Consider the following 25333-nt stretch of genomic DNA (forward strand, 5'->3'; position numbering starts at 1 on the left):
GAGGGGAAATTTAATTCCTTACCAGTGAGCACGTAATCATATTTATTCACTTTGTTCAGCTTAAGACCCTCATAGAGCTCATGAAGTTCGTCGGAATTCAAGACCTGGCCCTTCCAGTGCGCATAACCTAAAACAGAAAACAAAACAAAAAACTTGAAAACTTTATTTACAATTCAGCCCCATAGAATTTTTTATTTTATTCATTTACTAGCTGAAGAGCTATTGGGAGAAGACGGTGGGCTGGTAAAATGCAGCCCTTATTTGCTGGCCTATGATAAACACAAATATTTTGACCATTAACATCGTGTCTTCCTAACTCTGGCAAACCACAAGAGATTAAAGGGGAACTTCGGGGTTCCTGAGTTTTAAATTCTGGGCAAAGGGATAAGTAGTTGTAGTGGTGGTGGTGGTAGTGGTAATAATAGTAGTAGTTGTAGTTGTTAAGCGCCCATTGTTGAAATGCACTGTACTACTATGTGATTAGGAAAGTACAATAAAAGTACAAGACTCATTCCCTGCTCCCAAGGACCTTACCCACCCATGTGCTGTTGGAGACGATGTGCTGCTGGGAAGAGTTCACTAAGGGATGACCATTGTGGCCTAGATCTATGAAATGCACTGGAACTCACTTCTAGGCCCTGCATCTGTTTGGCCAAAGGGAGTCATTCCTTCCGGAACACACCCTAATCACTGCCGCTCTGATCTTTCACCTCTGATCTTTCCCCACATTCCCTGGAGGCTTAAAGAACAAAAAAGTGAACTGATAACGCTGCCCCTGGGGAATTGTGGATTTACTAGTGGTGAAGGGAAGGGCAGATTCAACCAAGAAAGAGAAGAAGGTGGCAGATGTAATCTCTAAAACAACCAGGAGCATTTGCTTTGGGAGGAGATAAGGGAGATGAATGAAGGACATCTCTGCTGGGATAGGACTCGGGGAGACGGGATTAGGCAAAAAAAACTACCAAAGTGGTCCAATGTGACCTTGGAAAAATGCAAACCAAACTGGGAAGGCAGCATAATTTAGTGGAAAGAGCACAGGGAGTCAGGAGATCTGTGTTCTACTCCCAGCTCTGCCACTGGCTTGCCTTGGGACATAGAGACGTCTGTTTCCTCATCTGTAAAATGGGGATAATACCTCTGCTGTCCCTATCAATATTTATTGAGTGCTTACTAAGCACAAGGGAGAGTACAATACAACAGAGTTGACAGTCACACTGCTTGCCCACAACGAGCTCACAGTCTAGAAGGCTGTCCCTAATAGTGATGGTACTTGTTAAGCGCTTACTATGTGCCAAACACTGTTCTAAGCGCTGAGGTAATAATAATAATAACAATGGCATTTATTAAGTGCTTACTATGTGCAAAGCACTGTTCTAAGCGCAAGGGAGGTTACAAGGCAATCAGGTTATCCCTCGGGGGGCTCACAGTCTTAATCCTCATTTTACAGATGAGGTAACTGAGGCCCAGAGAAGTGAAGTGACTTGCCCAAAGTCACCCAGCTGACACTTGGCAGAGCCAGGATTTGAACCCACGACCTCTGACTCCCAAGCCCAGGCTCTTTCCATTAGGCCACGCTGCTTCTCAAAGGTGCTCCCTACCTTTCAGACTGAGAGTTCCATGTGGCTCTGTGTGATCTGATTAACTCCTATCTACCCAAGTGCTAAACCCTCTGCTCTGGCATACAGTGAGTGCTTAATAATAATAATAATAATAATAATGTTTTGTTTTGTTGTCCGTCTCCCCCTTCTAGACTGTGAGCCCAATGTTGGTTAGGGACCGTCTCTGTATGTTGCCAACTTGTACTTCCCAAGCGCTTAGTACAGTGCTCTGCACACAGAAAGTGCTCAATAAATACGACTGACTGACTGACTGAATAATAATAATGGCATTTATTAAGCGCTTACTATGTGCAAAGCACTGTTCTATGCGCTGGGGAGGTTACAAGGTGATCAGGTTGTCCCATGGGGGAATCACAGTCTTAATCCCCATTTTACAGATGAGGTAACTGAGGCACAGAGAAGTTAAGTGACTTGCCCAAAGTCACACAGCTGACAACTGGCAGATCTGGGATTTGAACCCATGACCTCTGACTCCCAAGCCCTTTCCACTGAGCCACGCTGCTTCTAGGTAGGTACCCAGGTCCCGGAGCAGGCAAGTGGTGGAGCCAAACTTAGAACCTGGACCTCCCGACTCCCAGTCCTGAGTTCACTCAACTGGGCCATATTTTCTTTGTGCGCTCCCAAAGTCTTAGTACAGTGCCCTGCAAACAATAATTTTTCGTTCATCCATAATCTGGATATCAAATAGGTAGGAGATCCCAAATTTGTCATTTCAGCTCAGGGCCGGCTGACAGAAAAGACTTTTTTAATGAGGTACCACTCCCATCCTCAGTTCTTTCCCATAATCAAAGCCGAGAGTTAGTGCCTCAGAGATAATTATCTAAATCCAGCTAAGGTTTACTGAAAACCACTGACTGACTGATAGGACTGATTGCTACTTGCAGGAAAGACAAGAATGAGGAGAGCAGAAAGGAAGAGATGTGCTTTCTGGACAGCCAAGATGGGATGCTGCCAGTCAGTGGGCTTGCATCAGTGGCCCCTTCTGTCCAAAGGTTAGTGGTCCTCGATTCATTCATCATCATCATCATCAATCGTATTTATTGAATGTTTTGTGCACAGCACTTTTCTAAGTGCTTGGGAGAGTACCATATAAAAACAAACAGATACATTCTCTGCCCCCCAAAAGCTTACAGTTTAGAGGGAGAGACAGACATTAATATAAAATAGATAAATTACACATATGTATATAAGTGCTGTGGGGCTGGGGGGAGAATAAAGGGAGCAAGTCAGGGCAACATAGAAGGGAAAGGGAGACAGGAAAGGAGGGCTTAGCCAGGGAAGGCCATTTGCAGGAGATATGCCTTTAAAAAGGTTTTGAAGGTGAAGGTTGTTGAATGAGGAGGGAGAGCATTCCAGGCCAGAGACAGGATGATATACTGAGTGTTGGTTTTGTCAGCAGAGTCATGGATCTCTAGTCCCTTAGGCACTTAGCTCAAGGCACGGCAATCTCCCATTCAGATCTGGAGCACAGCTGAAATTTTCTTCTGTGAAATGATCTCAAATACCCGTAGCCCCACCTGTCTGTTGTTCCCTGGGGCAGCTCCCGTCTCTGTCTCCGGGGGGAAGGCAAGTGAACAATGCATGGGGATGGAGCTGCTGGGGAGAGGAGCCCTCTAGCCACTCTAGACTCCCTCTGTCTGAAAGACAAACACCGCGGTCTCCTTGTCCTTCTGCTTCCAAGAACACTGTCTCATTCTTGATTCTTGTCTCAAATGAAAAAAAAAAATCATGCCACTAGACGCAGTTCATTCTCTGGCCTTTTCAAGGACCCGAGGAGAGAACTGCTAAGAACGTATTTGACAAAATTGCCGGGTTTTTCGTTCATCCATAATCTGGATATCAAATAGGTAGGAGATCCCAAATTTGTCATTTCAGCTCAGGGCCGGCTGCCAGGAAAGACCTGTTTAATCAATCAATCAATCGTATTTACTGAGCGCTTACTATGTGCAGAGCACTGTACTAAGCGCTTGAGGTACCACTCCCATCCTCAGTTCTTTCCCATAATCAAAGCCAAGAGTTAGTGCCTCAGAGATAATTATCTAAATCCAGCTAAGGTTTACTGAAAACCAGGCATTGCTCATTAACACTAGTAGCACTTACCAAGCACCCATTTGACTGAGTGCACCCTACTAATAACTGTGGAATTTAAGTGCTCACTATACGTCAAGTACTGTACTAAACAGAGGGGTAGATACAAGATAATCAGGTCCCACATGGGACTCACAGTCTAAGTAGGAGGGAGAACAGGTATTGCATCCCCATTTTACAGGAGGGAACTGAGGCACAGAGAAGGTAAGTGTCTTGCCAAGGTCACACAGCAGGTAAGTGGCAGAGTTGGAATTAGAACCCAGGTCTGCCGACTCCCAGGCCGCCCACGCTCTTTCTACTCGGCCACACTGCTTCTTTCTAGGCACTTGGGAAGTACAGATAAGTACTTACCCAGAAAATCACGAGCGTGACAGGGGCAAGAATTGCATCCAGTGGGTACTCAATAAATACAACTACATGTGCAATTACCCGCCACCCAAAAAAGGGTCTTTAAATTTACCCTTTACCGAACAACGAACGGCTTTACTGATAATTGCATTACCTGTATGGTTTGAAAACTGGACAGAGTTCACCGTGTCGATTTCAAATCCCAAAACCTGCGAGATAAATGGGAGAAGAACAGAGTTTTTAAGAAAGCCTTGCCCTCATCGGCATCACCAGTACCAACCTGCCAGATGCAGGCCGGCTGCTTAAGCAGTTTAGTTCCCTGACTGTCCTGAAGCTTTCTGTCTAAAAAACAAAACAACCATTATTATTGTGATGGAAACCTGAAAGAGGACCAATTAGTGAGACAGATTTTTGCCTTGGAAAAGGGCTCAGCTAACGGGATATGTGGCCAGGCTCCCCCGCTCCCTGGGTCCTGGGAAAAAGATGCTTGTCGGGGTTTCCCTTGGGGCCACGCACTTGCCACAGGAGGCAGGTGGCAGAACCAGAGTTAAAACTCAGACCTCCAGCTCCCAGACCAAGCGTTCTTTCCAGCAGACCTCATTGCTTCCACAATAATAATAATGATGGCACTTATTAAGCGCTTACTATGTGCAAAGCACTGTTCTAAGCGCTGGGGGGATACAAGGTCATGAGGCTGTCCCACGTGGGGCTCACAGTCTTCATCCCCATTTTACAGATGAGGGAACTGAGGCCCAGAGAAGTGAAGTGACTTGCCCAAAGTCACACAGCTGACAAGTGGCGGAGCCGGGATTTGAACCCATGACCTCTGACTCCAAAGCCCGGGCTCTTTTCCACTGAGCCACGCTGCTTCTCCTGCTTCACAAGGCAGGGCTGGGGAGAATGCACAGGGGAGAGGACCAAACTCACTGGACATAAGCAAGACAGGAGCAATAATCCTAACAAGAATCATCACTGCGCTATTTTTTAAGCACTTACTCTGTGCCTAAGTACTGTACTATGCACTAGGGTAGATATCGCAATTACAGATCACAAACACTGCACCTCTGTTCTTCAACCTATCAATCAATTGTATTTACTGAGTGTTATTGGGCGCAGAGCACTGCCCTAAATGCTTGTGAGAGTACAATCTAACAGTTGGTAGATATGTCCCCTACCCACAAGGAGCTTACAGTCTAGAGGGGGAGACAGGCATAATCAATAAATTACAGATATGTACATAAAGTGATGTGGGGCTGAGAGAGGGGTGAATAAATAATGAGAAGCAGCGTGGCTCAGTGGAAAGAGCATGGGCTTTGGAGTCAGAGGTCATGGGTTCGAATCCCGGCTCCACCACAAGTCTGCTTTGTGACCTTCGGCAAGTCACTTAACTTCTCTGAGCCTCAGTTACCTCATCTGTAAAAATGGGGATTAAGACTGTGAGCCCCACGTGGGACAACTTGATCACATTGTATCCCCCCAGCGCTTAGAACAGTGCTCTGCACATAGTAAGCGCTTAACAAATGCCATCATTATTAATAAAGGGTAAGAATCCAAGTGCAAGGGTGGCATAGAAGGAAGTGGGAAACCGTTGTTGGGTAGGGATTGTCTCTACCTGTTGCCGAATTCTACTTTGTAAGCGCTTAGTACAGTGCTCTGCACACAGTAAGCGCTCAATAAATACAATTGAATGAATGAATGAAAACAGGAATTGAAACTTTAGTCAGGGAAGGCTTCTTGGACAGTTCACCAGAGCAGAAGTCACTGGAGCGCATTAGGAGAATATCATCATCATCAACCTTATTTATTGAGCGCTTACTATGTGCAGAGCACTGTACTAAGCGCTTGGGAAGTACAAGTTGGCAACACATAGAGACAGTCCCTACCCAACAGTGGGCTCACAGTCTAAAAGGGGGAGACAGAGAACAAAACCAAACATACTAACAAAATAAAATAAATAGATATGTACAAATAAAATAAATAAATAGAGTAATAAATATGTACAAACATATATACATATATACAGGTTATGTTAGGCTTCTCTGAACTGGCCCTAAGGGGAGCATTTTATTGTTCCCAATTCAGGGTTCTTTCTTCTGATGCTCTGAAGAAAGCTTAGTTTTTATGCAAGTTCCCTTATAACCCCACAAACCAGTTTTGCAGAGAGTCTCAAATTCTCATCGAGCCCATTTCAATTGGGCCCACTAGGAATGAGCCGCATTGTACGTCCTCTGGCCAGGAGGCTCTTTAGCCATCTTCCTTCCCTACCCACTTCCCGACACCGCACCCACACACGATCTGCTGCAGGCTTTCAATGTCACCGTTGGTTCTCACTTGTTCATTTTTATTTCTGAACCCCAACAGTCAAGCTGACTACTCCTCGGAGTAATTCCAGCTGCAGGAAGCTTTCTTTAAAGAAATACATTTTGCGGTGGGTCTGCGATCAGGGAGAAATACCACAAAAAAGCCATCCCAGTTGGAGCTGACTTTTCTATTGTTCCCGTGCTGAACGCAACTCTCAAAAAACCCACATCAGTGCACAGAAACTTCATCCACCTACTCCCATGAATCATGCAGCGATAACTCTGGAAAAAGACCCCGAAATACTTCCAGCATGACCAATTTTCTACATGGTTAATTGAGGCCTTGCTAGTTTTTCTGTTTCTAAGCAGGCAGGTTCCTTCCTAGGAATCAGAGGATTCTCCTCTGAGGGAAATCTGCCCTGTCAGAAATAAAAATGAAAGCACTTTTTGGTCCCCACACCCCCCCCTCCCTCTTTGACAGACTTGTCAGGGTCTGAATTGTTAAGTACTCTCAGGGGATTTAGCAGATTTCCAAACTACAGAGGACTAACTATTCCTTCAAAGAACCAATCAATGGCATTTATGGCACAAATGATCAACTGTGACTATTATTGTTATACTATTATTATGGTATTTAGTAAGTGTATCAAGCACTATTCTAAGCACAATTCCCCAAATTTGAAACTATTGTTACTTTTGAATGAATGACCCCTTGAGGCTGGCAAAAAAAAACAAACCCAACCAAAAAAAGAAACCAAAAAACCTCCAGTTTGGCTCTTGTAACGGATACGCATAGCCAGGGAAACAAGAGGCAACCCTTATGCGTCACAAACCCCATGAGCAAAAACTAATGGATGAATCATCGCTGGGCTCTAATTTAAAAGGTTACTAGTTACCCAAATGAAACCATCTTTGACTGACACTGTCAAAAGTCCATCTCCTGTAAAAGTCATGTCACTCTGGAGTTGGTGGAAGAGGGAGGGTGAATAGAGGAGCTTAGAACAGAGCTTGACACATAGTAAGCCTTTAACAAATACCACAATCATAATGAAGTGTCTACCTGTCTCCCCTATTAGTAAACTCCTCTAGCATGGGGACTGTGGCTTTTTTACCTTTATGTTCTCTTGCACCTCTCATTCCCTAACCTTGGATGTTCCACAGGGAGTCTTCTGGATTCCTTACTCTTCTTGCTCCACAGTCCCGTCTTTGGGGAGCTCATTGATTCTCCCAGATTGGGCTACTACTTCAGGAGAATTGGCTCCCAAATCTGTCCATCGGCCCCAGCCTTCTTTCTCCTGCTGCACAATTTCACATTTCCTCATGCTGCCAGAATATTTCCCCACAGATGTCCCTTTGGCACCTTCAACGGAACATGACTAAAACTAAGCACCTTCCCCCCCAGCAAAATCTGACAGGCCACAGCCTTTCCCATGTTCGGAGTCTTTCATAAATTCCATCTTCTGATTAACCTGAGTAATTTCCCTCTTCTAGACGGTGAGCCCGTGGTTGGGTAGGGACCATCTCTATGTGTTGCCGACTTGTACTTCCCAAGCGCTTAGTACAGTGCCCTGCACACAGTAAGCGCTCAATAAATACGACTGAATGAATGAATGAGGATGACCCAGGAGTCCCCTCGGAAGAGGCCACCAGGAGAGCAGAAAACTGCCTTCCTCCCAGTAAAGAGGCTGACTGAGCAAATGCTCTCAACCTACAGAATGATCCTACCCTGTAAATATTTACCTTGTGATACCTATGGGGGATTGACATTTGCCTCCGGAGTCAGACTTTCAACTTTGAGATAAGGACTCTGTTACGGAGAAGAGACCATTTTCTGCCTTTCTGTGGGCCTCTTCTCCGGAGTCAAAGAGTTCCTTTGAGAGGGCATGCAAGAAAGGTTAAAGAGTCTAAAGTCTCTAACCTGTATTTTCTCTCCCCACAGCACTTAGGAACAGATTTTTATCCTGGTCTGCTCCTCCTACCTGTTAGTGTCGGCCCCTGTTCCTGCTAGATTATAAGCTCCTTGAGGGCAGGGATCTTGCCTAGTAACTCAGTCAGTTGTGCTTACTGCTTAAGATTTGGAACAGTACCACACAAAAGTTGTTCTCTCGTTTCTGCCCGGAGTAATGTAGTAAGCCCGCAGAGCGATTATTTTGCTTGGAAGGTTTGTTCTGGTCTGTTTCTCTGATACAGGGCTTACCGTGAAACAGTACAGTTTCAGTTGCATCCAGGAAGAGAAACCTCCAATTTCTTATCTCTCCCTGAGTGACATATCTTTCAAGAAAACCTCCCAAATCAACTATTCCTACAGGGACTTGAACAAAATCTGCCTTTTTTGCCCCAGAGGAATTAAAATCCTGAATAATGGAGGATTTATTTACATATTTATGTACATATTTATCTTACTTGTACATATCTATTCATTTTATTTTGTTAGTATGTTTGGTTTTGTTCTCTGTCTCCCCCTTCTAGACTGTGAGCCCACTGTTGGGTAGGGACTGTCTCTATGTGTTGCCGACTTGTACTTCCCAAGCGCTTAGTACAGTGCTCTGCACACAGTAAGCGCTCAATAAATACGATTGATTGATTGAACAGAGGGTGTCGACCGGGATCTGGCTGGATCTAGACATGTAGAACTGCGGTTTTTTTCCTCAACCTGGAGTTTGGGACCATTGCAGATCACGAGGACAGAGGTGGTAGCTGCTCCATTTCCTGTTGCTTCTTTCCTCCCTCCGAAAATAATTTCACCCTGTTATTTATTGAGCACTTTTACTTTTCCAGCGCACTTTGCCAGTAGCCTGAGAGCCCCTCCTTAGATTCTGAGCCCCATGGGGGACAAGGGTTGTGACTCACTCGATGAGCTTTCATCTAACCTCAGTGCGCAGTACACTGCTTGACAGCTAATGAATGCTGAACAAACAGGATGGTACTAATAATGATGATGATACCGGACCTCATTTCATTGTCACAGTCTCCCTGGAGAAAGGGCAGTTCCTATTCCCATTTTACATAGTAGGAAACCAAGGCCCAGAGAGGTTATGTACCCTGCCCATACTTAAACAGCAGGCTACTGGAAGATGAGATTAGAACCCAGCCCCTGGGCTCTTTCTTCTACTCTGCCACCATACCACCTCCCAAGCCCCTGGTAATAATAATAATAATAATAATGGCGTTTATTAAGCGCTTACTATGTGCAGAGCACTGTTCTAAGCACTGGGGAAGTTACAAGGTGATTAGGTTGTCCCACAGGGGGCTCACAGTCTTACTCCCCATTTTACAGATGAGGTAACTGAGGCACAGAGAAGTTAAGTGACTTGCCCAGAGTCACACAGCTGACAATTGGTGGAGCTGGGATTTGAACCCATGACCTCTGACTCCAAAGCCCAGGCTCTTTACCACTGAGCCACGTTGCTTCTTCTACTGCTTGGTACTGCTTGGGTCCACCAGTGCCAGTCAGTCAATGGCATTTATTGAGCACTTACCATGAGCACTATTCTAAGCACCGGGGTAGATACAAGCTAATCAGGTTGGACACAGTCCCTGTCCCACGTGGGGCTCACAGTCTTAATCCCCATTTTACATATGGGGTAACTGAGGCACAGAGAAGTCAAGTGGCTTGCCCAAGGTCACGGAACAGAAAAGTGGTGAAGCTGGGATTAGAACCCAGGCCCTTCTGACTGGCAGGCCCATGCTGCTTAGTACAGTGCTCCACACACAGTAAGTGCTCAATAAACATCACTGATTGACTGGAATAGCTCCAAGTACAATTAACTGGGTGTGCCGAGAGTGGGATGAGGCGAGAGTTAAAGGTTAGCCCAGCTACAGGCAATCCTGGCCAGTGTCCATCCGATACTTAAATTTAGGACAGCCCTGGACAGAATCAGATCAGAAATGGAAATTTTCCCCAGAGAAATCCTTCGCAAAATGCCCCGGTCCCAAGCAGGGTGGCCAGAGACAGTGCTATTATTCTCGGGCATTCCCATCTTTCTACTTGGAGCGGAAAAGAACGGTCTTAAGTCACATTGGGTGGCTTAAAAATAGCCCGAGACAATTATACGTGTGAAACTCAGTTGGCGCCAATTCGGAAATCGTCATCTCTTGGAGTTATTCTAGCTAGATTTTAATACTGAAATAAGAATGTGCTACTACAACCTGGCAAATGGGAGCGATAGAATAAATCCTACTCATCTCCCGCCCTTCAGAGTCATACACCACAACTCTCCCGTTACTGCATTTATAACATAATTCAGCAGGAATGAAACGGCAGCTTTAGGACATCTATTGAGGATTCAAAACAATCTTAAAAATCAGTGAAACTCAGCCTGGCTAACTAGAAAGAGCACCGGTCTGGGAGTCGGGGAGGTGGGTTCTAATTCCGGCTCCACCACTTGCTGGCTGTGTGACCTTGGACAACTCACTTCACTTCCACTCCGATTCCTCATTTGTAAAATGGGGATTAAGTACCTGTTCCTCCCCCTGCTTAAAATGTGAGCCCCATGGAGGCAGGAACTGTGTCGATCTGATTATAGTCTCTACCCCAGTGCTCAGGACAATGCTTTGCACATAGTAAGCAATTAATACTGTATTATTATTATTGTTAGACACAGTACCCCAACCCACCCAGAACACAAAGAGGCAAGGAGAGCGGGGATTTTATCCCCATTTTCCAGATAAGGAAACTGAGACCCAGAGAGCTTATGTGACTTGGCCACGGTGATCCAGCAGGCCAGTGGCAGACATGGAGCTCAAATCCAGGTCTTCTGACAGGAGTCTTTCCACTAAGCCTCCCTTGAGGGAAGTTCCATTCACTTGAGAGTTCAAAATACCGAGAAACCAAATGGGCGCTTACATCAGAGCCAATGAGATTGATTTCCAGTCCCTGTCAGGAAGCATCCCACTTCAAGGATAAAGAATCTTCCGTTTCTGGGAGCGAGTCCCCGCACAAAAGGCGCAACAATTCTGGGACCCCCAAAAGCAACTCCTTTCTTTCCCCCACAGCTGGCACTCAGCTAAGGCTGCTCACCTTGGATCGTTCAAAACAATCGGAACATAATGAAGCTTCTGGAAGGAGAGAGAGCAGGGTAGATTTTTTTTTTCCTCTTGCAGGGCAGTGCAACTGCTTCCAAATGGCATCTAGTTCCCCTTTTCCCCTGTGATATGATTGGGGAAAAAACATCTGTAGTAATTAGGTCTCCAGCAAATGGAGGAAAATGCATTTTTCACAGTGTTCGCCCACCCTCCAGAAAGAGGAATATCACAGCAGGAACCCAGGCAAGACACTCAGCACCCTAAAATGGCTGGTCCAGTCTATTATTCCTACCCTGGATCGGTGGGCCCCCCAACACGCCTCTGCCTGATTTCCCTGCCAGCTGTTTCCTTCTTCCCTAGACTCGCTTCTCACAGCCAGACCATCCCCGCTGGTCAGACATTTCGTGGAGAAATCATCCCCATCCCTGGACCCTCTCTCTGGATGACGCACAAAGCCACCGTCCCTTTCCACCGTGTCACATCGACATCAGCAGAGCTAACAATTAGATGCAGCACTGGCTGATCTTGCTTTGACTATGGCATTCCTGCTGCTCATCTCATGAATCCCAGTGGCCCAGCAAGCTTCCTCCGCAGGGGAGGGGGAGCCAGGAGACTCCAGGATGTAGCCAACCCTATAGCTAAGGAATTTCCCCTTCCCCTCAATTGCTTTTCCTTCTAATCTCTGCAGGTTCTCTCCTAACTTGTTCCAGGGTATTTTTGAGGGTAGACTGGGAGGAAAAGGAAAGGCAAAGGGGGAACTGGAGTGGCTATAAATTTCCTTCATAATGTGTGAATGTCAGGTATGTCTCTCGTGGGGAGGGACCCTAGCTATTACCTCCATTGTCCTCTTCCAAGCGCTTAGCACAGTACTCTGCACCCAGCAGATGCTCCAGAAATACTGCTGACTGATTGACAGACTTGCTGCACGGAACCCTTGGTGGGGCTTTCAGATCTGATCAGGGATTTCCATGCAGCCATTTGGGGGTGGGGTAAGCGAGGGAGGGAATTGTTTTTGATCACTTTAATAACAATGACATCGATTAAGCACCGCTTGTGCTATGTGATGCCATAGGCAGAAACTTACAGTCCCTCTCCCACACAGGGCTCACGACCCACCTCATTCCCCCTCTAGACTGTAAGCTCATTGTGAGCGGGGACCGTACCTGTTGACTCTGCTGTACTGTACTCTCCCGAATGCGCAGAAGAGTGCTCTGCACATTATAAGCACTCGGCTAATACCAGTGATTGATTTCCATTCTCGTCAGGAAATTCAGACCCAGTGAGGCTAAGGAACTTGTCCACGCCACACAGCAGATGAGTGGCAGAGCTGGGACTCCTGGCTTTTTATTCTAGGCTATGCTTTACCCGCTCCGACCTCCCATTATGTGAGGCCCTTTGACCCCCTACAGCGGGGCTACTGCACAGCCGCTACCACAAAAACCACAATCGGAGGAAGGGGAGGGAGAGCCCTGCCTCAGCTGGAACTCAGACCACCTTTCATTCATTCATTCAATCATATTTACCGAGCACTTACTGTCTGCAAAGCTCTCTACTTTCTACCATCCGGGAAGTGGGCCAGATCTAGGTGAACACAGATCTAGACAAACCTAGACCGGTAAGAAATGGCCCTGTTTGTCACCAGTGGAACTGTCTGACTAGGCCTGGGGTCACGGAGAAGGAAACCATTATGGCAGAAGTGAATCTATTTGCCAAATGACCATTTAACCCTTATCACCTGGGAGGCTACTGGACCACTAAAATCATCCTCAGAAGGAAAAGGACATTAGGTCGTGCTGACTATAAAGATGATCTAAACCCATTATCAAGAAAGGTTGTGTGAGGCAGCATGGCCTTAGTGGAAAGAGTAGGGGGTAGGAATCAGGAGACCCAAGGTTCTAATTCCAGCTCTGCCCCGGTCTGCTGCGTAACCCTGGGCAGGTCATTCGACATCTCTGTTCCCCAATTTCCTCATCTGTCACACGAGGACAAAACGAGGGGCTGGTTCTCCCTCCCTCTCAGGCTCTAAGCCCTACGTCCAGTCTGAATATCTTGTATCTACCCCAGTAATTAGCACAGGGCTTGGCACCTAGTAAAAGTGCTTGCTACACAGCATTATTACTATTATTAATCAATGGTATTTATTGAGTGCTTATTGCGTGCAGAGCACTGTACTAAGTGTTTGGCGGAGTACAATGCAATGGAGTCGGTAGACACGTTCCCTGCCCACAACGAGTTTACAGTCTAGGGAAAAGGAGAGGAAGCCTTTCCAGATCATTTGGAAGAGCACTGAGGTGGGGTGTCAGGATTCTTTCCAGCCCCTCGGGGCTCTTAAACCATCTAGAGTAAGTGCTTAATAAAGGAAAGAGTCACTAGAAACAACTGACCAGGTCTTACAATGGCTTGAAAGTGAGAACTGCTCCCTCCGGACCATCTAAAAGCGTTCCAAGAAGAGTCATCTCGGCTCCGGAAACGATAAAAGCTGGTGACAAACCTCATCTTGGCAGGCCCTGAAGTAAACAGCCTTGAAATCTCCAACGAGACAACCGACATCCTTCAGCTCTCATCATTTCTTATCCAACTGGCTCCATCACCTGCCCTCCGATAAACTTTCAGGGAATCCTGGCTTCTTAGCTTTGTTTTGCATCCTCTTAGGCTTACAGGGACTAGTTTTCTAAACAACTGTGGTCAGTTGCCAAGAGCTGGCTGGTGTTAGATTGACCCCGACCTAGCAGCTTCCTCTAAATGCACACATCACCTACCAACATAACTAAAGGTGAAATCAGAGAGCATGCGTGCAGTCAATCATTTCAGGAATTCAAATCATCTGGCACTGATGGACTTCCTATAAGCATCCTGGCCTAATGACAAGCCTAGGGGCCTGGGAGAGAGAAGACCTAATCGTAACAACAATAATATTTGCTGGGGGTTACTCTAAGTACTGGGTTAGACACAGTCCCTGTCCCTCAAAGTTCACAGTTTAAGAGGGACGAGGAGCAGGTATTCTCCATTTTACAGATGAGAAAATTGAGGCACAAAAACGTTAAATGACTTGCCCAACGTTACAGAGTAGGCAAGTGACAGAACTGGGATTAGAACTCAGGTTCCAGGGAAGCAGTGTGACCTATTAGAAAGAGAACAGGACTGGGAGTAAGGAGACCTGTGTTCTGATCCCAGCTTCAGGGCTTGTCTGTTGTGTGACCTTGGATGAGTCACAATCTCTCTGTGCCTCACTTTTCCTCTAATGTAAAATGGGGGTTCAAAACCTGTTCTCCCTCCCAGTTAGACTGTTAGCCCTGTTTGGGACAGGGACTTTGTCCCCAGTCTCCCTGCTTTATTCTTCGTCTATTTCTGTACCTTAAAGTTTTTCCTACAGTTCCAACACGATGGACCGCACACTGCTGCCACCGCTGCTGCTGCTTGCACACCCCCAGCCGTTTGGGCACCCGGTGGTCTGGTCTCCAGCCTCAGGGGCTACAAAGTCAGGGGGCAGGAGCCAGACTGGGCTGGGAAAACAGGTGGCCGTGGCAGAGGAGAAAGAGGAAGGCGAGAAAGGGGGAAATGGAGAGAGACTTCTCCTGCCAGCCTCCTCCCTTTCTCCCGCAATCTCTCCCGGCCCTTAACTGTGCCATCCTGGAGGGCAGAGACCACCTTTGCAGTGGCAGCGGCATCCAACATGTTGGAGCTGCAGGAAAAACCCTAGATTCAAAACAGAGGTGGAGGCAGGATTGTAAACCAGCATCCTCAATGCCAGGGATCAGATCTGCCAACTGTACTGCACTCTAAGAGCTTAGTATGGTGTTCTGCACACAGTGAGTGCTCAACAAATCCCACTGACTGACTAATTGCGGGGAGACAGGGGAACAAGTTTGGGATACAACCCAGAAAGCTTTTGGGAACTGTATTTCACTACTACTAGTCATAATGGAATTTACCAGGTGCCTTGGGAAGTAGAAAAGAGCACAGGGCACACGTCCTGCCTATCTGGAAGTGTTCACCAGAAGAGGGATCAGAGGAAAATTGAATATGCAGATGAATATGCACCTGAGGAGGGACAGAAACCAAACATGTGCCTATGTGCAAGAGGAATCGGAAGGATCGGTAAGATTGGGGAACCCATAATTAGCCAGAACAGGGGAAGCAGCATGGTACAGTGGATAAAGCATGGCCCTGGGAGTCATAAAGTCACGGGTTCCAATCCCAGCTCCACCACTTGTCTGCTGTGTGATCTTGGGCAAGTCGCTTCACATCTCTGGGCCTCAGTTACCTCATCTGGAAAACGGGGATTGAGACTGTGAGCCCCACGTGGGACAGGGACTGTGTCCAACCTGATTTCCTTGTATCCAGCCCAGCACTTAGTACGGTGCCTGGCACACAGTAAGTGCTTAACAAATGCCATAATGAGTATTCATTATTATTTTAGGATGTTTACTCCACGCACCGCACAACGGGGCAGGGAGAGATTAAAAGTCACATTTTCCCACTCGGTTTAACCATTCTGATAAAGTGGTGAAGTTGAACGTAATGCTTAAGACGAGGATTGAGAATTATCTGTAGCTTCCATTACTGGGGAAAATTGATAAGATTGTAATTCGGAAGAAACAAAAGTCACCCTTGGAACTGTGGCCACCTATTCTGTCTGGATATTTACTAGAGCTCCCAAGAAATTCAAATTCTCCTGGAATTTCGGCTCTACGGAGTGAGAGGTCAACTTCAGTACTCCTATGGGGCATGCGCAATTGGTTATTTTGGAGGGCTGGGTTGGGTGGGAAGGAGGGAAAGGCAGAAGAGAGGACTCTGGAGTTTTATCATCTAGTTTTGGTTGGTCTACAGCTCTTTGTCAAAAGTCTTGAGTATTAAGTCAGGGTGCCAAAATCTTACACTTCATCGGGGCTCCTCTTTGGCTGTATAAAAGGATAGAATTTTTTGTGTTGTTTTCTGTTTTTCTTGGCTTCCTCACTATCCCGGCAGGAAAAAGGAATGTACAGTTAGTTCTGAGAGCATGGCTGCATGGGGCCCTTCAGAGGGAAAACTCATATCACTCCACCCTGCTCCTCCCAACCTCACAAATATTTTCAGTTCAGTCTCGGAAAGTTTGGTCCAGGCCCTCTGGAGCAAGCCCACAGTTGTACAGTCATCATCATCATCATCATCAATCGTATTTATTGAGCGCTTACTATGTGCAGAGCACCGTACTAAGCGCTTGGGAAGTACAAATTGGCAACATATAGAGACAGTCCCTACCCAACAGTGGGCTCACAGTCTAAAAGTCCAATCAGAATTGGAGCTCTCGGGCTTAATAATTTCTTCACAATGTTTCTTCCCCATGTTTTATCTGATGCAATCTGCTTACAGCCGAGCAATAGCTCTTCCCTTTCCCCATTTCCCCACCCCACACAAAAAAAGCTAAAGCACAGTGACTCTGGTGTAAATACGTTAGAGTTTCTGGACTTCACTCTTGTTCTTTGGCGTCATTAGACAAATGCCCAATTTGGTACAGCACATGGTTTTGTGACAAACTGGACCCTATACTGAGTCCCCAGCTGTGTCTATTTTACCACCTCCAAGTCTTTTTTAAAACTGTGGTATTTGTAATACTCTCCCAACACTTGGCACAGTGCTCTGCATACAGTGAATGCTCAATAAAGAGGACTGAATGTTTGATAAGTATAACCTATTACACACTTTTACTTCACAAACCGCTGGGGAAGATAGAAGATAATAGATTAGATTCAGCCCCAGTCCCCCACGGGGCTCACTGTAGGTGGGAGAGGCTCTAAATAGGAGGGAGAACATGGATTTTAATCTCATTTTGTAGAGGAGAAAACTGAGGCACAGAGAAGCCAAGTGACCCAAAGTCACACAAAGGGCAAGCGGCGAAGCCAGGATTGGAATCTGGGTCTCTGATTCCCAGGCCAGTGCTCTTTCAACTCCGCTCAAAAGATAAGCAAACTAAGGGCGGTAGTATTGTTCTTAGGTCTTCCTTGTTTTCATCCCCATGTTCCTCCTGCAATGTTTACCATTGGCAAGAAATATTTAATCTCCAAAGGGGGATTAAGAAACAAAAACTTCCTGCTCAGAACCACCTGGCTAGCATTCCAAAGTAGAACAGAGACAAAAGTTAGGAATGCGCCCACCCTATTACTGACGATAACGATGGTGTTTGTTCAGCGCCTACTACGTGCCAGAGGTAACCCAGCTACAACAATATACAAAGTAATGCTCTCCCAGGTGCTCAGTTCGGTGCTCGGCACACAATAATCACTCAGTAAATACTATTGATTGGTTCTCTCTCTGGGGAGCACACACGGCTAGGAGTCAGGCGACCCAAGTTCTTTTCTCGGGTCTGTCAACCGCCCGCTGTGTGACCTTGTGCAAGGGACTCAACCTCTCTGTTCTTCGGTTTCCTCAGCTGTTCTTCCTTCCCGTTTCGACTGTGAGTCCCACGTGGGATGGGGGCAACGTCTGATCTGATTGCATTTACCCCAGCTCTTGGCAAATACCAGGAGGATGACTCCAAATCAGGTCAATCTATCAATCAATCAATCGTATTTATTGAGCGCTTACTGTGTGCACAGCACTGTACTAAGCGCTTGGGAAGTACAAGTTGGCAACATATAGAGACAGTCCCTACCCAACAGTGGGCTCACAGGCTAGAAGGGGGAGACAGAGAACAAAACCAAACATATTAAAACTAAATAAATAGAATAGATATGTACAAGTAAAATAAATAGAGTAATAAATATGTACAAACATATATACATATATACAGGTGCTGTGGGGAAGGGAAGGAGGTAAGACGGGGGGATGGAGAGGGGGATGAGGGGGAGAGGAAGGAGGGGGCTCAGTCTGGGAAGGCCTCCTGGAGGAGGAGGTCCAGGCCGGCTTTGTCGCCGCCTAAGACAGTCTCATTCATTCATTCAGTCGTATTTATTGAACGCTTACTGTGCAGAGCACCGTACTAACCGTTTGGGAAATACAAATTGGCAACATATAGAGACAGTCCCTACCCACCAACGGGCTCACAGTCTAGAAGGGGGAGGCAGACAACAAAACAGAACAAGTAGGACAGGCGTCAAATCCCGGCTCCGCCAATTGTGAGCTGGGTGACTTTGGGCAAGTCACTTAGCTCCTCTGGGCCTCAGCTACCTCATCTGTAAAATGGGGATGAAGAATGTGGGCCCCCCGTGGGACAACCTGATCACCTTGTATCCTCCCCTGTGCTTAGAACAGTGCTTGGCACATAGTAAGCGCTTAAGCAATGCCATCGTCAATACCATCAGAATAAAAGAAATGATTTATTCTGGGTGACTGCGGGTCACCCAGAAAAGCCCAGCTCTCGCTTTTATGATCGTTTTGCCATCTACTCCCCCTCAGTCAGTCCTTCCTTGCTCTCTCCTTGCCTGCCCCGCGGGCAAACATTGGAGGTCGAGGGCTCCGAGCCCAGGGGAGCTGGTTATTCGCCAGCCCCCGGGCTCTTTCCGAGAAGGCCGCTGCACAGCTCAATCAATCAATCAATCAATCATATTTATTGAGCGCTTACTGTGTGCACAGCACTGTACTAAGCGCTTGGGAAGTACAAGTTGGCAACACATAGAGACGGTCCCTACCCAACAACGGGATCACAGTCTAGAAGGGGGAGACAGAGAACAAAACCAAACATATTAACAAAATAAAATAAATAGAATAGATATGTACAAGTAAAATAATCAATCAATCAATCGTATTTATTGAGTGCTTACTGTGTGCAGAGCACTGTACTACGCGCTTGGGAAGTCCAAGGTGGCAACATATAGAGACAGTCCCTACCCAACAGTGGGCTCACAGTCTAGAAGAACCCGTGACCTCTGCCTCCAAAGCCCGGGCTCTTTCCACTGAGGCACGCTGCTTCTCCATACACATCATTAACAAAATCGATAGAATAGTGAATATGTGCAAGTAAAAAGTCACACAGCTGCCAGTTGGCAGAGCCGGGATTTGAGTCAATCAATCAATCGTATTAATTGAGCGCTTACTGTGTGCAGAGCACTGTACTAAGCGCTTGGGAAGTCCAAGTTGGCAACATATAGAGACAGTCCCTACCCAACAGTGGGCTCACAGTCTAGAATAATAATAATAATAATATTGGCATTTGTTAAGTGCTTACTATGTGCAAAGCACTGTTCTAAGCGCTGGGGGGCTGCAAGGTGATCAGGTTGTCCCACGGGGGGCTCACAGTCAACCCCCATTTTCCAGATGAGGTAACTGAGGCCCAGAGAAGTGACTTGCCCAAGGTCACCCAGCTGACAACTGGCGGAGCCGGAATTTGATCCCACGACCACTGCCTCCAAAGCCCGGGCTCTTTCCACTGAACCACGCTGGTTCCCCATGCACATCATTAGCAAAATCGACAGAATAGTAAATATGTACAAGTAAAATAACAACAATAATAATAATAGCATTTATTAAGTGCTTACTATGTGCAAAGCACTGTTCTAAGCGCTGGGGATCTTACAAGGTGATCAGGTTGTCCCACGGGGGGCTCACAGCCTTAATCCCCATTTTACAGACGGGGGAACTGAGGCCCAGAGAAGTGAAGTGACTTGCCCAAGGTCACCCAGCTGGCAATTGGCGGGGCCGGGATGTGAACCCACGACCACTGCCTCCAAAGCCCGGGCTCTTTCCACTGTGCCACGCTGCTTCCCCATGCACATCATTAACAAAATCGATGGAATAGTAAATATGTACAAGTAAAATAATAATAATAATAATAATAATGGCATTTATTAAGCGCTTACTATGTGCAAAGCACTGTTCTAAGCGCTGGGGATCTTACAAGGTGATCAGGTTGTCCCACGGGGGGCTCACAGTCAACCCCCATTTTCCAGATGAGGTAACTGAGGCCCAGAGAAGTGAAGTGACTTGCCCAAGGTCACCCAGCTGGCAATTGGCGGAGCCTGGTTTTGAACCCATGACCTCTGCCTCCAAAGCCCGGGCTCTTGCCACTGAACCACGCTGCTTCCCCATGCATATCATTAGCAAAATCGGTAGAATAGTAAATATGTACAAGTAAAATAATAACAATAATAATAATGATAGCATTTATTAAGCGCTTACTATGTGCAAAGCACTGTTCTAAGCGCTGGGGATCTTACAAGGTGATCAGGTTGTAGTCAACCCCCATTTTCCAGATGAGGTAACTGAGGCCCAGAGAAGTGACTTGCCCAAGGTCACCTAGCTGACAACTGGCGGGGCCGGGATGTGAACCCGCGACCACCGCCTCCAAAGCCCGGGCTCTTTCCACTGAGCCACGCTGCTTCCCCATGCACATCATTAACAAAATCGGTAAAATAGTAAATATGTACGAGTAAAATAATAATAATAATGATAGCATTTATTAAGCTCTTACTATGTGCAAAGCACTGTTCTAAGCGCTGGGGATCTTACAAGGTGATCAGGTTGTAGTCAACCCCCATTTTCCAGATGAGGTAACTGAGGCCCAGAGAAGTGACTTGCCCAAGGTCACCCAACCGGCAACTGGCGGGGCCGGGATGGGAACCCACGACCACTGCCTCCAAAGCCCGGGCTCTTTCCACTGAGCCACGCTGCTTCCCCATGCACATCATTAGCAAAATCGGTAGAATAATAAATATGTACAAGTAAAATAATAATAAAATAACAATAACGATGGCATTTATTAAGCTCTTACTATGTGCAAAGCACTGTTTTAAGCGCTGGGGATCTTACAAGGTGATCAGGTTGTAGTCAACCCCCATTTTCCAGATGAGGTAACTGAGGCCCAGAGAAGTGACTTGCCCAAGGTCACCCAGCTGACAATTGGCGGGGCCGGGATGGGAACCCGCGACCACTGCCTCCAAAGCCCGGGCTCTTCCCACTGAGCCACGCTGCTTCCCCATGCACGTCATTAGCAAAATCGGTAGAATGGTAAATGCGTGCAAGTAAAATAAATAGTGCTATAAGGTAATAAGTGTAGACACACACACACACACACACCGCCCGCAAGTAAAATAAATAGTGCTATAAGGTAATAAATGTACACACACACACACACCCGGCGGTTACCTGCAGGGGGAAAGCAGCCGCCCGGTTTCCCACGTAGCCCCGGACAACGTGGCTCTGGATGGACAGGACCCTGCAGTCGGGCTCCCCCATGCCGCCCACGGGCCCCCGCCTCGGTGCCCTGCGGTGCCCTGCTGTGCCCTGCGGTGCCCCGCCTGCCGTGCCCCGGGCGGCGGATAGCACGGGCAGGCCTCACCAGCCGGAGGAAGGGAGGAGAGGGACCCAACAACGCCGGGCCCGAGGAGCCTGTGCTGCTGCTGCTGCTGCTACCGCTGGCACCCGAGCAGACGGAGCCGGAGGCCTGCCGTGGGGCCGGGAATCGAGTCACAGCAGCAGCCTCAGCCTCCTCCTCCTCCTCCTCTTCCTTCCTCCTTCCCTCGCCCTCCCCGCGCTGGGCTGGGCCCCGGGCAGCCACGTGCGCGGGCCCGGCCGGCCTGCCAGGGAGACTCCTCCTCTTCCTCCCCTTGCTCCTCCGCCTTCCCCCGCCCGCAGCCACCCTGCCAACGGCAGGACCGGCTCAGGGAGGGAGGGAGGGGGAGATGGGGACAACTGCGCCGCCCCCCCCCCCCGCCCCCCCGTGCATGCAGCTTCACTCCCACAACAATCAATCAATCGATCAATCGGATTTAGTGAGCGCTTACTGTGTGCATGCACCTTCACTCCCACCCTCGACCTCAACAATCAATCAATCGGATTTAGTGAGCGCTTACTGTGTGCATGCACCTTCACTCCCACAACAATCAATCAATCAATCGGATTTAGTGAGCGCTTACTGTGTGCATGCACCTTCACTCCCACCTTCGACCTCAACAATCAATCAATCAATCGGATTTGGTGAGCACTTACTGTGTGCATTCACCTTCACTCCCACCTTCGACCTCAACAATCAATCGTATTTAGTGAGCGCTTACTGTGTGCATGCACCTTCACTCCCACCCTCGACCTCAACAATCAATCAATCAATCAATCGGATTTAGTGAGCGCTTACTGTGTGCATCATCATCATCATCAATCGTATTTATTGAGCGCTTACTATGTGCAGAGCACTGTACTAAGCGCTTGGGAAGTACAAATTGGCAACACACAGAGACAGTCCCTACCCAACAGTGGGCTCACAGTTTAAAAGGGGGAGACAGAGAACAAAACCAAACATACCAACAAAATAAAATAAATAGGATAGATATGTACAAGTAAAATAAATAAATAAATAGAGTAATAAATATGTACAACCATATATACATATATACAGGTGCTGTGGGGAAGGGAAGGAGGTAAGATGGGGGGATGGAGAGGGGGACGAGGGGGAGAGGAAGGAAGCACAGGCTTGGGAGTCAGAAGGACCTGAGTTGCATGCACCTTCACTCCCACCTTCAACCTCAACAATCAATCAATCAATCAGATTTAGTGAGCGCTTACTGTGTGCATGCACCTTCACTCCTACCTTCAACCTCCACAATCAATCAATCAATCATCAATCGTATTTAGTGAGCGCTTACTGTATGCATGCACCTTCACTCCCACTTTCGACCTCAACAATCAATCAATCATATTTAGTGAGCACTTACTGTGTGCATGCACCTTTACTCCCACCCTCAACCTCCACAATCAATCAATCAATCAATCGGATTTAGTGAGCACTTACTGTGTGCATGCACCTTCACTCCCATCTTCGACCTCAACAATCAATCAATCAATCAATTGTATTTAGTGAGCACTTACTGTGTGCATGCACCTTCACTTCCACCTTCGACCTCAACAATCAATCAATCGATCGTATTTAGTGAGTGCTTACTGTGTGCATGCACCTTCACTCCCACCTTCGACCTCAACAATCAATCGTATTTAGTGAGCGCTTACTGTGTGCATGCACCTTCACTTCCACCTTCGACCTCAACAATCAATCAATCAATCAATCGTATTTAGTGAGCGCTTACTGTGTGCATGCACCTTCACTTCCACCTTCGACCTCAACAATCAATCAATCAATCGTATTTAGTGAGCGCTTACTGTGTGCATTCACCTTCACTCCCACCTTCAACCTCAACAATCAATCAATCATATTTATTGAGCGCTTACTGTGTGCAGAGCACTGTACTAAGCGCTTGGGAAGTACAAGTTGGCAACATATAGAGACGGTCCCTACCCAACAGTGGGCTCACAGTGTAGAAGGGGGAGACAGAGAACAAAACCAAACATATTAACAAAATGAAATACAGCACACACACACACACATCACATTCAACCCCACCTTCGACCTCAACAGCGCGCACACACACAGACACACACACACACACACACACACACATCGCAACCTGCAGTCATGGGCCCATAGAGGACGCTTTACATCATGAACACCGCATTTTCAATCAATCAATCAATCGTATTTATTGAGCACTTACTGTGTGTAGAGCACTGTACTAAGCGCTTGGGAAGTACAAGTTGGCAACATATAGAGACAGTCCCCACCCAACAGTGGGCTCACAGTCTAGAAGGGGGAGACAGAGAACAAAACCAAGCATATTAACAAAATAAAATAAATATTTTCCACTTCCAAGGACTGCGTATACTTTTACAGGGTCCTGCATTTTACCAAGCGGCACATTAATGACACCTAGGGGGGCGGCTCTATGCAGCATGCATAATACGAATGATAATGTTGGTAGTTGTTAAGCGCTTACTATGTGCAAAGCGCTGTTCATTCATTCAATCGTATTTATTGAGCGCGTACTGTGTGCAGAGCACTGTACTAAGCGTTTGGGAAGTACAAGTTGGCAACATATAGAGACGGTCCCTACCCAACAACAGGCTCACAGTCTGTTCTAAGCGCTAGGGGGATACAAGGTGATCGGGTTAACCCAAGTGGGGCTCACAGTCTTAATCCCCATTTTACAGATGAGGGAACTGAGACACGGAGAAGTGAAGTGCCCAGGGCCACACGGCAGACACGTGGCGTAGCTGGGATTAGAACCCGTAACCTTCACCCTCCCAGGCCCGTGCTCTAACCACCAGGCCGTGTTGCTTCCCGACACTGATGGACCAAGCAGGCGTTCTGGATGCACGGTGGAACGGTAGCAGAGGGAGCCAAGAGGAGAAACTTGAGTTGCTACTCCCCCCACCCCGACCCCCATCTCCCAAGCACCTGCCACAACTGCCTGAAATAGAGGCCCCAAAGCAGCAGGCAGAAGGGAGAACGTCCAGTCAGTTGTTGGAGGCGGGCATAGTGGTAGCGGCCATGGTTTCGCACATCTCCCCCTGTTACTGTCATTCTGCTTCTTACCGGGCTCCGGCCGAAAGCAGGAGCCAGGGCTGAGCTCCGGGTCCAGGCCGGAAGGTGGGCGGGAAGGGAGATGCCGGGAATTAGCATTCAGTCGTATTTATTGAGCGCTTCCTGTGTTGCAGAGCACTGTACTAAGCGCTTGTCTGCTGCTTCTGCTGCACAGAAGAGAGGCAGAGACCAAGGGAACGGCACAGCTAACTCGTCGGAGAGGCCGAGGACCTCCTCCATGCTGAAGTTTGCGCACTGGGCCAACCCCCAGGGGCAGAGAGGTCTCGTGGAAAGGGCATGGGCCTCGGAGTCAGGGAACCCGGGTTCTAATCCCGGTTCCACAATTTGCCTGCTGTGTGAGCTGGGGGAAATCATTTAACTGCCCTGTGTCTTCGTTTTCTCATCCGTAAAGTGGGGACGAAATCCCTGTTCTCCCTCTCCTTTAAACTACGAACCCCACTTAGGAGAGGGATTGTGTCCAACCTGAATATTCTGGATCTATTCCAATCCTTAAGGTAGTGCTTGACACAGAGTAAATGCTTAACAAATACCAATATCATTATTGCTTTGCACATAGTAAGCGCTTAACAAGTACCATTATTATTATTATTGTTTTTAAGCTTTCAGCACTT

The 25333-nt window shown here is 47.3% G+C and overlaps 1 protein-coding gene across 1 annotated transcript in view; it reads right to left on the reverse strand.

The window, feature by feature from the left end:
* The window catches only part of PDXK (pyridoxal kinase), a 39182-nt gene extending 17443 nt beyond the window's left edge, over positions 1–21739 (reverse strand). The window contains exons 1-3 of the mRNA XM_038759988.1: positions 21440–21739; positions 4210–4264; positions 23–127 (exon numbers count right to left, since the gene is read on the reverse strand). Of these exons, the coding sequence (XP_038615916.1) occupies positions 23–127; positions 4210–4264; positions 21440–21529 (250 nt within the window). The 5' untranslated portion in view covers positions 21530–21739. The remainder of the gene's footprint in view (positions 1–22; positions 128–4209; positions 4265–21439) is intronic.
* Between the last annotated feature and the right edge of the window lie 3594 nt (positions 21740–25333).

This window comes from Tachyglossus aculeatus, chromosome 18, assembly GCF_015852505.1.
Source record: "Tachyglossus aculeatus isolate mTacAcu1 chromosome 18, mTacAcu1.pri, whole genome shotgun sequence".
Taxonomy (NCBI): Eukaryota; Metazoa; Chordata; class Mammalia; order Monotremata; family Tachyglossidae; genus Tachyglossus; species Tachyglossus aculeatus.